Raw genomic sequence first — 13,151 nt, 5'->3', positions numbered from 1 at the left:
TATTGGCTATTCAAAAAAAATAACACAGAAGGCCTACATCGCATTACACGGTAAAAACTGCAGTACTTTGAAAAGTGGACCATTTCATTTTTCTTGCCACTGTTTTTAGCACTATCTTTCTGTGTTCACCGCACACTCTTAATGGAAATTCACGACGTGTAATCTACGAGGCACGTGGGTTAAGAATAATTACACATAGGTCCATTATCATGCTCTCAAGGCCAAGCATGAGGGCTTTCTTCTGTTGTCCTTCATTCTGCTTTTTCTGTCCAATATTGGAGTCTCAAGAACGAGATGCATTTTTGGGCTTCGTGGACAATTTAATAATTAATTTCTCCCTGTACACTACTTTATAATGGGTTTAGATTATTTGACCTACTAGTATGGACAGGAATGCACCAAGACCAAGAAAAACTTTGATCAGGTCATTGATCAGGTCACATGGCAAGGAAAACTCCTAAACATAATTAATCAGGAATATGTGAGTGAGGTTGTTTCATGAAATAGCTACAGGCTTACTACCAGTTCGTATTTTTAATACAGACACTCCTGACCTGCAAACCCATATTTAATTTCAGAATTGGTCAAAATTAGGTTAGGGTCAGGGTTAAGGGTTTGGTTAAGGTTAGGGATAAAGTACGTTTGGGATTTTGATTAGTCGTTGTGCAGGTCAGTTTCCTTTGAGTCTCCCCTTTGGTCAAGTGTGGCGTCTACGTGATGCGATACTATTTTCACCCTGAGTTTGCCGTGGCGCTGTGAGGGTTGAGGAACAGTTCTACCGTAGAGGATGCATCTCTTGCTGTTTATGTCTCTCTCTCTCTTAGCTTGTTATCTATCTAATGCTAACAACATGAAGCAGTGTTGAGAAAACACGATTCATGTTCAGAACAAATGTTCCAAGCTTGCCATATTATCGCATTTTATTGACTGCCCCAAGACTGTAACTAACAAACGTTATTCCCGCATTTGATAATCTGATCGTTTTTGTAGCTAGATAGCATAACGTTACTGGTTTGACAAATTCACAGCAAGCAACAGGTGAGTAACGTTGTTGTTGTTAGAAAATTAATTCCGCTGGCTCTGTAACGGCCTATGACTCAAAATGAAATAATGTTTAGCTTCCCGAACACAAGCGAGCAAGTTCTGACTGTTTCGTTAACGTTAGTTTGTATGTAACGTTTCGCCCAACGGGTAGGATTAAATGCAAAGAAATAGAATGAATTGAACGGGTTTACCCATTCAAATAAATAATTCGTCCGTTCTAGTCATTATATTTATAACTGCATTTCAAAATGTTTTCAATCAAACACGAGATGTTTTAGGTTTGGTTATAGTGAAACACGTAAATTCGGGTCATTATTTTGACAGTTCGTTTTGGGAAAGTTATATATTTGGTTATTTCAGGAGTAAACCTAGCATTTTCTACCCCTAGTGGTTCAACTCTACCATTGAAATCGTGATGTAGAGGCATCTCAAGGTCGGGGTTCGGCATGAAATACTACACACCTACTGACGCGGTCAAAATCATGAAGACAGACTTCAGGTTGGAAAGTCGAGTTGGATCAAAACGATTTTCCCAGTCGGAATTCGTTTTTGGGCTAGTGAATGACTAGCTACAGATTGTACGCTAGATAATGTGATATAAGCAAATGTTTTTGGTGACCATTACTGGGTGGCAGGTAGCCTAGCGTGTTAGAATGTTGGGCCAGTAACCAAAAGGTTCCTAGTTTGAATCTCCTCACTGACAATGTGATACATTTGTCGATGTGTCCTTGAGCAATTCCCTACACCCTAATTGCTCCAAAGTCGCCATTGATAAATGGCAAACCCTGGCTGTGACCCCACTCCAAGGGTGTCTCAAGGAGAGCTGGGATATGCAAAAACACATTTCCAATTCACATGTGTATAATACACACTTGTACATTTGTAGTTGGATAAATATAAGCACCCACCAAATTATTATTATAAATAAACGGCCGCTATAGCTTAAAAAAACAGCGATAACTCAAAAGATATTAAATCTATGTTTTGCACCATGCAAGGAGGTTCCTCGCCATCTTAGCTGCTGCACATCTAGAGCATTTCCCAGCATCTTTGCAGGAACTAGGGTGTAGTCATTTCTATGCGTCACAGCCATGTGTAGAAGTAAATGTCTGCTCGTCACAATGCGACCAAAATAAATATCTACACACATACAAGAGACATATCTCACCCAATAAAAAACCTGGATTTAATATCTTTCTGAATTGTCTATGTTTTTTGTAGAACCACCTGCAATTGGAAACGGACATTTCTAAGATACTTCATTCTCGATTCGGTGAAAAAAGTTTAGCCAAGAACAGGTTAGTTATAAAAATCTATGGTGGTGGTTTGTATGGGGCTTTCCTGTAACAGCCAATAATGGACACCACAAATCTTTGGTTATATCACATTATCAGGCATACAATCTGTAGCTAGTGAACAACATTACACCTGGGGTGCGTTCAGTATGACAGAACGATATTCAAAGTTTAATTAAACAGAAACGGTTCTATACAGAAGGACCAGGAGTTTAGCAATTTCAAATGACCACATCTTGCCACATCCACCAAATGGGAGCAAATGTACTTCAAAGGCTGTTAAAAAACGGTGCACGCTGTTTGGGGGAAATGTGTCATTCAGTACCACAAACTGTCACGAAATGTAGCGTTAAATCGAACTAAGGGCAGCCCAGGGGTGAATTCATTAGTCGGACACTATTGCAAAACATTTTGCATCAAAACAAGATGATTTGCAATGGAAACCTATTATATTCTAGAAATGACCTGTGTGATATGACAATGCTGATAAGCTGTTGCACTTTCAAATTAATTGTGTATTGATTTAATTGTTTTGTATTCCCTCTTTAACTAGTTGCCATACAGAGAGATTTGTGATGTAGCTACCAGTTGGTGGGAGTTGGCAACAATCAAACAATGGAAGATGATTCCCCGACTCTGAAACCCAGGCACATCCAGAACCAGAATGTGGTCCATCGACTGGAGCGGCGGCGGATCTTCTCTGGCCGGGCTGCAGCCCACTGGTACCGCGGGCGCTGCTTCCACCAGAACCTTTTCCCAAACTTCACTGTAGTAAATGTAGAGAAGCCTCCTTGCTTCCTACGCAAGTTCTCCCCAGATGGACGCTGCTTCATAGCCTTCTCCTCTGACCAGACCTCCCTGGAGATCTATGAGTACCAGGGCTGCCATGCAGCGGAGGATCTGCTGCTGGGGCAGGATGGGGAGACCCTGGCCAACGGCAATGACCAGCGCTCCCTCAACATCCGCGGCCGCCTCTTTGAGCGCTTCTTTTCCCTCCTGCACGTCACTAACGTGGCCTCCAATGGAGAGCACCTGAACCGAGAGTGCAGCCTGTTCACTGATGACTGTCGCTATGTGATCGTGGGCTCAGCGGTCTACGTGCCCGAGGAGCCCTCTCCACACTTCTTTGAGGTGTACCGCAACAACGAGTCTGTGACTCCCAACCCACGCTCTCCTCTGGAGGACTACTCACTGCACGTCATTGACCTGCACACTGGCCGGCTTTGTGACACCAGGTCCTTTAAGTGTGACAAGATCATCCTCTCGCACAACCAGGGACTCTACCTCTACCGTAACATACTGGCTGTTCTTTCTGTTCAGCAGCAGACAATCCATGTCTTTCAGGTGTATAATCTCAGCCTGCCTCATCCTCTGTACCCTATGCTTACCTCGTAGTGAGATTACAACGTTAAACCATCTTGATTGAATGTTTTTCTGAAATTAAATGAATGTTTTTATAGTTCTGATGTCATCCTGTAGGTGACATCAGAGGGGTTGTTTCTGGACGTGCGGACCATCGGTCGTTTCTGCTACGAGGACGACCTCCTGACTCTGTCTGCGGTGTACACTGAGGCCCGGGCCGAGGGCCAGCCAGGCTTCTCCCGCCTCTATAAGGAGAAGACCATCAACTCCCTGAAGCACAGACTACTGGTCTACCTGTGGAGACGGGCTGAGCAGGACGGCAGCGCCACCGCCAAGCGACGCTTCTTCCAGTTCTTTGACCAGCTGAGACAGCTGAGGATGTGGAAGATGCAGCTGCTGGATGAGCACCACCTCTTCATTAAATACACCAGCGAGGATGTGGTCACCCTGCGAGTCACTGACCCCTCCCAGGTACACTTAATTAAGGATCTCTAGTGGTAATTTGCAACCAAATTATTTTTTGCAGGGGATAACAGAGCTAGGCAGGGGATAACAGAGCTAGGCAGGGGATAACAGAGCTAGGCAGGGGATAACAGAGCTAGGCAGGGGATAACAGAGCTAGGCAGGGGATAACAGAGCTAGGCAGGGGATAACAGAGCTAGGCAGGGGGGCCTGTCCCACCTGTATAATGGTAGTGCTTTACACTGTTTCCTCTATCTGGAAATGCACTGTCTGCAATTGATTGAATTAGTTCTTCTATATCCTACATAAGGGGACTGTTGATTAGTAACAAAATCAAATGTTATTTTTATTTTACCTTTATTTAACTAGGCAAGTCAGTTAAGAACAAATTCTTATTTTCAATGACGGCCTAGGAACAGTGGGTTAAATGCCTGTTCAGGGGCAGAACGACATATTTGTACCTTGTCAGCTTCGGGGTTTGAACTTGCAACCTTTCGGTTGCAAATGTTATTTATCACATGTCTAATACAACTGGTGTAGACTTTACTGTGAAAGGCTTGCTTACGAGTCCTTCCCAACGATTCAGAGAAAAAAACAAACACAAGAAGAGTAAAATAAAAACACAAGAATGGAGCTATATACAGGAAGTACCAGTACCATATTAATAAGCAGAAGTACAAGGTATTTGAGGTAGATATGTACATGAAGGCAGGGTAAAGTGACTAGGCATCAGTATAGATGAGAGTAAAATAAAGAACAGCAGAGCAGCAGCAAATTGAGTGTAAAAGTGTGTGTGATGTGTGTGTTGTCGGTATGCGTTTGTGTTATGTCAATGTAGTGTGTGAATGAGTGTGTGTAATAATAGTCTAGTGAATGTGTATATATAGTCTAGTGAGTGTGTATATATAGTCTAGTGAGTGTGTATATATAGTCTAGTGATTGTGTGTATATAGTCTAGTGAGTGTGTGTATATAGTGTGTGTATATAGTATAGTGAGTGTGTATATAGTGTGTGTGTATATAGTCTAGTGAGTGTGTATATATAGTCTAGTGAGTGTGTATATACAGTGGGGCAAAAAAGTATTTAGTCAGCCACCAATTGTGCAAGTTCTCCCACTTAAAAAGATGAGAGGCCTGTAATTTTCATCATAGGTACACTTCAACTATGACAGACAAAATGAGAAAAAAAATCCTGAAAATCACATTGTAGGATTTTTAATGAATTTATTTGCAAATTATGGTGGAAAATAAGTATTTGGTCAATAACAAAAGTTTATCTCAATACTTTGTTATATACCCTTTGTATAGAAGTTACAGGTCTGTGAGAGCCAGAAATCTTGCTTGTTTCCTGTGTAAAACGGTTGGAGACTCAAAAACCACCGCATCACCCTTCTCTTTAGCCCTATGCATCCAGGTGAGTGGGGCATGGTCACTGATGAGGGTGAAGTGGCGCCCCAGCAGGTAGTATTTCAGGCTTTCTAGAGCCCACTTTACTGCCAGCGCCTCTTTCTCAACGACTGCGTAGTTGGTTTCCCAAGGTTCCAGCTTCCTGCTTAAAAACAGGATGGGGTGTTCCACCCCTTCTACCTCTTGGGATAGCATTGCTCCCACGCCGACCTCTGAGGCATCCGTCTGAACCACAAACTCTCTCAAAGTCTGGTACCACCAGCACTGGATTACAGCAGAGAGTCTCCTGTAATGTCCTAAATGCTTTGGTGGCCCTTTCATCCCATTTGACCATGTTTGGCCCTCTGGCTCTAGTCATGTCGGTGAGTGGGGCGGCCACTGTTCAACTTGGGATGAACTTCCGGTAGTAACCGGTCAGCCCTAGGAAGGCTTGAACCTGCTTATTATTTACTGGTTTCGGCCATCCTCTAATTGCCTCCACCTTCTTACGTTGTGGTTTGATTAACCCTCTTCCCACGGTGTATCCCAGATACTCTGTTTCCTCCAACCCCACATAACACTTGGCAGGGTTCGCCATAAGCCCTGCCTTTCTAAGGGCATCTAACACCGCCTGTACCCAGGGTAATTGGGATTCCCAATCTGGGCTGTAGATCCCCACGTCATCTAAATAAGCTGCTGCGTATGCTTGGTGCAGTTTTAGGACCTTGTTCATGAGCCGTTGAAAGGTGGCTGGGGCCCGTGTAAGCCGAATGGCATGACGGTGTATTGAAACAAACCGTCAGGGGTTGCAAAGGCTGTCTTTTCTTTGGCCCTGGGGGTCAGAGGAATTTGCCAGTACCCTTTTGTCAGGTCCAGGGTCGTAATGTACCGAGCTTTACCAATTTTCTCCAGTAGTTCATCTACTCAGGGCATGGGGTAGGCATCAAACTTGGAGATTTCATTTACCTTCCGAAAGTCGTTACAGAACCGCAAAGACCCATCGGGCTTGGATACGTGACTCCTTGATCACTCCAGCTGTCAACATTTTCTCTGTCTCTGCTCTAATTGCGGCCTGTCGAGCCTCGGGTACCCGATATGGCCTCATGCTTACTTTTCTCCCTGGTAGGGAAACGATATCATGAGCCGTAACCTCAGTTCGGCCGGATACCTCTGAAAACACATCTCTGTTTTTCTCGATCAGGTTCTTTACTTCCTGTACTTGTGCTGGGGACAGAGTAGGTGAAATATTTACTTTGGCTGTCTCCTGAGTGTGTGTGGGGTATGTGACCATTAGTGTTTCTCTCTCCGTGCTTTTAACAGGTTTATGTGATCGATCTGTTCCTGGGGCCATCGACCTGGCTGTCGGATCCGATAATTAACGTCTCCTATTCTCTCCAGTACTTCATATGGTCCTTTCCATGAGGCTAGTAGTTTGCACTCTACCGTGGGGATCAGCACTAACACCTTATCTCCCAGTAAAAATTCCCTCAGGGTAGCCTGCCGGTTATAATTGTGCTGCTGGTGCTCTTGAGCTTGGCTCATGTGCTCTCGGACGATGGGCATGACTGTGGCTATCCTGTCTTGCATTGCCATGATGTGCTCTATGACACTAGTATACGGGTAGATTGGTGCTCCCAGGTTTCCCAGGTGATGTCTAAGATTCCCCGGGGGTGCCTCCCATATACCAGCTCAAAGGGAGAAAACCCCAGCGAGGCTTGAGGAACCTCTATAATGGCAAACATCAGATACGGCAACATGCAATCCCAGTTTTTCCCATCCTTATCGATTACCTTCCTGAGCATTGACTTCAGGGTCCTGTTGAATCTCTCAACCAGCCCATCTGTCTGAGGATGGTAAACCGATGTCCTCAACTGTTTCACCTGCCACAATTTACAAAGGTCTGCCATAAGGCGGGACATAAAGGGGGTCCCCTGGTCAGTAAGGATCTCCTTTGGAACCCCTACCCTGGTGAACAAGAGCACTAATTCCTTGGCGATATTTTTGGAAGCCATCGTCCGAAGGGTAGCGAGTGGCATAATCTAGAATGACCAGAATGTATTGGTGCCCTCTGGCAGATTTGGGTAGTGGGCCCACTATATCCATTGCTATCCTCTCAAATGGCGTTTCGATTATGGGGAGTGGCACTCCGGGCACTCACCACAATGCCGAGCCACTTCAGCCTGAATTCCTGGCCAGTAAAACCTCCTTACAATCCGGTCTCGGGTTTTATCGATACCAAGGTGTCCACCCAGAATGTGCCCGTGAGCTAGATCCAGTACTGTCCTCCGGTACCGGGTGGGGACCAACAACTGTTCAACCACATCAACCCCTATTTTTGATACTCAGTACACCAAACCCTTATTCATAATGAATTGGGGAAAACTATTAGGCATCATCCCATCATTTATGGGATTATCATCTACGACCTGCACTTCTGCTCTGGCTTGCTGCAGGGGTTGGATCCTGGTTTTGATCTGTCCCGAAATTAGTCAAGGACCCTGCCAGGTCTGCTGGCTCTAGATCATCGTCCTCTGGATTCAGATCGACCCCAGCCCCACTAGTACCGGGCTGTTCGTTATCAACGAGGTTTGCCACTTCATCCTCATCCTCCCCTACTAGCACCTGTGAGGTTGGCCCCTGGGAGACCTCTTTTCTTGGCTTTGGTTGAAGACCCCATGCTTCTTCCTGCTTGGTCAGGGTTGTTGGCTTCTCAAATATGCCATTCTTTTGGCCTAACTTCGCAAAGTTAGGAAAGTATCTACCCAATATTACATCATATGGCATCTTTGGGACCACGCCGACCTCATAATCCAGCAGACCGTCCTCTGTTTGTATGCTCACTAAGGCTGTGGGGTACATACAGGTATCCCCATGAATGCATGTAACACTGATATCCTGACTTGCATCCAGTTTATACGTTGGCACTAGGTTTGCAACGACCAGGGTTAGCATACTGCCAGAATCCAGCAGTGCTTCAACCTCTTTCCCTTCAACCTTCACCCTGCACATATGTTTGTTTCTTGATCTTTCAAGTGCAGTGGTTACAACAGGACATGCATACCATATATCATCTTCTTTTTCACAGAGGTTACATTGCATTGGCTCTTCTTTAATAGGGCAGTAGGCTGCAATATGTCCTGGTCGATTACAATTGTAACAGATAATAGGGGTTCGGGGGGAGACCCCCTCGGCCCATTCTTCTTTCGGCCACTTCTCCCTCTCTGCCGTCCTTTCGAAGGTGGTAAGATATGCTTCCACATCATCCTGTTCTGTCATTTTTTAAAGAAAATTATTGGCCCGCATCTGGGTATTTGTAGCTGGTAATTGAGCCCCAATTTGGCCCACTAGCCCCTTTAGGCCTTCTCTTAACTCCCGGGTGTTTCTCTCTTTCTCTTCTCTGAGCAGCTGGTTGGTGCGGTGCTGGACCTGTAACGTGTCCTGGTACATTCCTGATGAGCTATTTTTTTTAGCTCTAGTTGCCTCTTGTTGGGTGGCCTCTGCTTGTAACAGGGCCTGTATGGCTCCCTCCATACTCATTTTCCTGAGAAACTGTCCTAACCAAACAAAGCCACAAAAAACCTGACTCCCCTTTGGTGTGCTAACTGAAAATGTTTCTTCTACCTAACCAGCGGTATGGTTAGTCCATTGCCCGCATTCTCCACCACGTGTGGCAAACCTCTTCAAGGTTATGAGCGTTTGTCACATATTTGGTGGGAAACTGTCACCAATTCACCCCAGAATGTAAGTTATTTCGAACAGGACAGTACCTGTGTGTTTGTTTCTCCGTCCTGGTCCACCCAGGCGTAGGCAAGGTCAAGGATTAGCAGGGTTCGGTACACGAATCGGGTTCTCGGTAGGTCCAGGTCCAAACCCCAACAGGTAAGTCCAAAACAGTCCAGCTCATTCACGGTAAATCCAGCCAATATCTATTGTCTCTTTCTCTATGGTTCATAGATCCTTCCAGCCCTCTCTCTCTTCCTGTTTTTTCTTGACCCTTTATCTGTGGGTCGGTTCCACCTCCTGAGGCTTCCCCTTGCTTCTGGGACTTGTAGTTTTGGCATTCGGACATTTTGTGATCTGTAGTTCTGATCGGGGTGGCCATTTTAGTGATCGGGCAGAGCCCGTTTATTAGTTCTGCTCTCACATATCTGCCATTTATCACTCGACCCCCTTCTTTGCCACAGCTAGCTAGCAACTTACCGTGGCTTACTGCATTCGCGTAACAGGCAGTCTCCTTGTGGAGTGCAACGAGAGAGAGGAAGGTTGTTATTGCGTTGGAAAAGTTAACTGTAAGGTTGCAAGATTGCATCCCCCGAGCCGACAAGGTGAAAATCTGTCGTTCTGCCCCTGAACGAGGCAGTTAACCCACCCTTCCTAGGATGTCATTGAAAATAAGAATGTGTTCTTAACTGACTTGCCTAGTTAAATAAAGGTATAAAAAAATATATTTAAAAAAATTCATCAAATTGGCGCCCAAATATACCAATTTCTGATTGTTATGAAAACTTGAAATCGGCCATTCCGATTAATCGGTCGACCTCTAATATATAGTGTGTATATATAGTCTAGTGAGTGTGTATATAGTTTAGTGAGTGTGTGTATATATAGTATGTATATATATTCTAGTGAGTGTGTATATATAGTCTAGTGAGTGTGTGTGTATATATATTCTAGTGTGTGTGTATATATAGTCTAGTGAGTGTGTGTGTATATATAGTCTAGTGAGTGTGTATATATACACTGCTCAAAAAAATAAAGGGAAGACTTAAACAACACAATGTAACTCCAAGTCAATCACACTTCTGTGAAATCAAACTGTCCACTTAGGAAGCAACACTGATTGACAATACATTTCACATGCTGCTGTGCAAATGGAATAGACAACAGGTGGAAATTATAGGCAATTAGCAAGACACCCCCAATAAAGGAGTGGTTCTGCAGGTGGTGACCACAGACCACTTCTCAGTTCCTATGCTTCCTGGCTGATGTTTTGGTCACTTATGAATGCTGGCGGTGCTTTCACTCTAGTGGTAGCATGAGACGGAGTCTACAACCCACACAAGTGGCTCAGGTAGTGCAGCTCATCCAGGATGGCACATCAATGCGAGCTGTGGCAAGAAGGTTTGCTGTGTCTGTCAGCGTAGTGTCCAGAGCATGGAGGCGCTACCAGGAGACAGGCCAGTACATCAGGAGACGTGGAGGAGGCCGTAGGAGGGCAACAACCCAGCAGCAGGACCGCTACCTCCGCCTTTGTGCAAGGAGGAGCAGAAGGAGCACTGCTAGAGCCCTGCAAAATGACCTCCAGCAGGCCACAAATGTGCATGTCTGCTCAAACGGTCAGAAACAGACTCCATGAGGGTGGTATGAGGGCCCGACGTGCCCAGGTGGGGGTTGTGCTTACAGCCCAACACCGTGCAGGACGTTTGGCATTTGCCAGAGAACACCAAGATTGTCAAATTCGCCACTGGCGCCCTGTGCTCTAAACAGATTAAAGCAGGTTCACACTGAGCACATGTGACAGATGTGACAGAGTCTGGAGACGCCGTGGAGAACGTTCTGCTGCCTGCAACATCCTCCAGCATGACCGGTTTGGCGGTGGGTCAGTCATGGTGTGGGGTGGCATTTCCCTCCATGTGCTCGCCTGACTGCCATTAGGTACCGAGATGAGATCCTCAGACCCCTTGTGAGACCATATGCTGGTGCGGTTGGCCCTGGGTTCCTCCTAATGCAAGACAATGCTAAACCTCATGTGGCTGGAGTGTGTCAGCAGTTCCTGCAAGAGGAAGGCATTGATGCTATGGACTGGCCCGCCCGTTCCCCAGACCTGAATCCAATTGAGCACATCTGGGACATCATGTCTCGCTCCATCCACCAACGCCACGTTGCACCACAGACTGTCCAGGAGTTGGCGTATGCTTTAGTCCAGGTCTGGGAGGAGATCCCTGAGGAGACCATCCGCCACCTCATTAGGAGCATGCCCAGGCGTTGTAGGGAGGTCATACATCATTTTGACTTGTTTTAAGGACATTACATCAAAGTTGGATCAGCCTGTAGTGTGGTTTTCCACTTTAATTTTGAGTGTGACTCCAAATCCAGACCTCCATGGGTTGATAAATTTGATTTCCATTGATAATTTTTTTGTGATTTTGTTGTCAGCACATTCAACTATGTAAAGAAAAAAGATTTAATAAGAATATTTCATTCATTCAGATCTAGGATGTGTTATTTTAGTGTTCCCTTTATTTTTTTGAGCAGTGTAGTTTAGTGAGTGTGTGTGTGTGTATATATAGTATGTGTATATATAGTCTAGTGAGTGTGTGTATATATATAGTCGAGTGAGTGTGTGTGTGTGTGTATATGTGTATATATATACAGTGCCTTGCGTATCCAAAAGTATTCGGCCCCCTTGAACTTTGCGACCTTTTGCCACATTTCAGGCTTCAAACATAAAGATATAAAACTGTATTTTTTTGTGAAGAATCAACAACAAGTGGGACACAATCATGAAGTGGAACGACATTTTTTGGATATTTCAAACTTTTTTAACAAATCAAAAACAGAAAGATTGGGCGTGCAAAATTATTCAGCCCCTTTACTTTCAGTGCAGCAAACTCTCTCCAGAAGTTCAGTGAGGATCTCTGAATGATCCAATGTTGACCTAAATGACTAATGATGATAAATACAATCCACCTGTGTGTAATCAAGTCTCCGTATAAATGCACCTGCACTGTGATAGTCTCAGAGGTCCGTTAAAAGCGCAGAGAGCATCATGAAGAACAAGGAACACACCAGGCAGGTCCGAGATACTGTTGTGAAGAAGTTTAAAGCCGGATTTGGATACAAAAAGATTTCCCAAGCTTTAAACATCCCAAGGAGCACTGTGCAAGCGATAATATTGAAATGGAAGGAGTATCAGACCACTGCAAATCTACCAAGACCTGGCCGTCCTTCTAAACTTTCAGCTCATACAAGGAGAAGACTGATCAGAGATGCAGCCAAGAGGCCCATGATCACTCTGGATGAACTGCAGAGATCTACAGCTGAGGTGGGAGACTCTGTCCATAGGACAACAATCAGTCGTATATTGCACAAATCTGGCCTTTATGGAAGAGTGGCAAGAAGAAAGCCATTTCTTAAAGATATCCATAAAAAGTGTTGTTTAAAGTTTGCCACAAGCCACCTGGGAGACACACCAAACATGTGGAAGAAGGTGCTCTGGTCAGATGAAACCAAAATTGATATTTTTGGCAACAATGCAAAACGTTATGTTTGGCATAAAAGCAACACAGCCCATCACCCTGAACACACCATTCCCACTGTCAAACATGGTGGTGGCAGCATCATGGTTTGGGCCTGCTTTTCTTCAGCAGGGACAGGGAAGATTGTTAAAATTGATGGGAAGATGGATGGAGCCAAATACAGGACCATTCTGGAAGAAAACCTGATGGAGTCTGCAAAAGACCTGAGACTGGGACGGAGATTTGTCTTCCAACAAGACAATGATCCAAAACATAAAGCAAAATCTACAATGGAATGGTTCAAAAATAAACATATTCAGGTGTTAGAATGGCCAAGTCAAAGTCCAGACCTGAATCCAATCGAG

The 13,151-nt window shown here is 44.8% G+C and overlaps 1 protein-coding gene across 3 annotated transcripts in view; it reads left to right on the top strand.

Annotated features, from left to right (window-relative positions):
- The first annotated feature begins 760 nt into the window (after positions 1 to 760).
- Positions 761 to 13,151, top strand: part of LOC109867347 (DET1 homolog) — a 23,013-nt gene continuing 10,622 nt past the window's right edge. Inside the window, exons 1-4 of one of the 3 annotated variants that reach the window (XM_020456467.2) lie at positions 858 to 1,038; positions 2,266 to 2,342; positions 2,893 to 3,683; positions 3,819 to 4,172. In XM_020456467.2, the coding sequence (XP_020312056.1) occupies positions 2,955 to 3,683; positions 3,819 to 4,172 (1,083 nt within the window). In that variant the 5' untranslated portion in view covers positions 858 to 1,038; positions 2,266 to 2,342; positions 2,893 to 2,954. Of the gene's footprint in view, positions 1,039 to 1,432; positions 1,544 to 2,265; positions 2,343 to 2,892; positions 3,684 to 3,818; positions 4,173 to 13,151 lie in introns of all 3 variants that reach the window. The other 2 variants (XM_031801873.1, XM_020456466.2) reach the window with 2 other exon arrangements.

This window comes from Oncorhynchus kisutch, linkage group LG22 (assembly GCF_002021735.2).
Source record: "Oncorhynchus kisutch isolate 150728-3 linkage group LG22, Okis_V2, whole genome shotgun sequence".
Lineage (NCBI taxonomy): Eukaryota > Metazoa > Chordata > Actinopteri > Salmoniformes > Salmonidae > Oncorhynchus > Oncorhynchus kisutch.
Note: the sequence above shows the minus strand (reverse complement) of the source record. Positions and strands in the feature narration are given on the sequence as shown.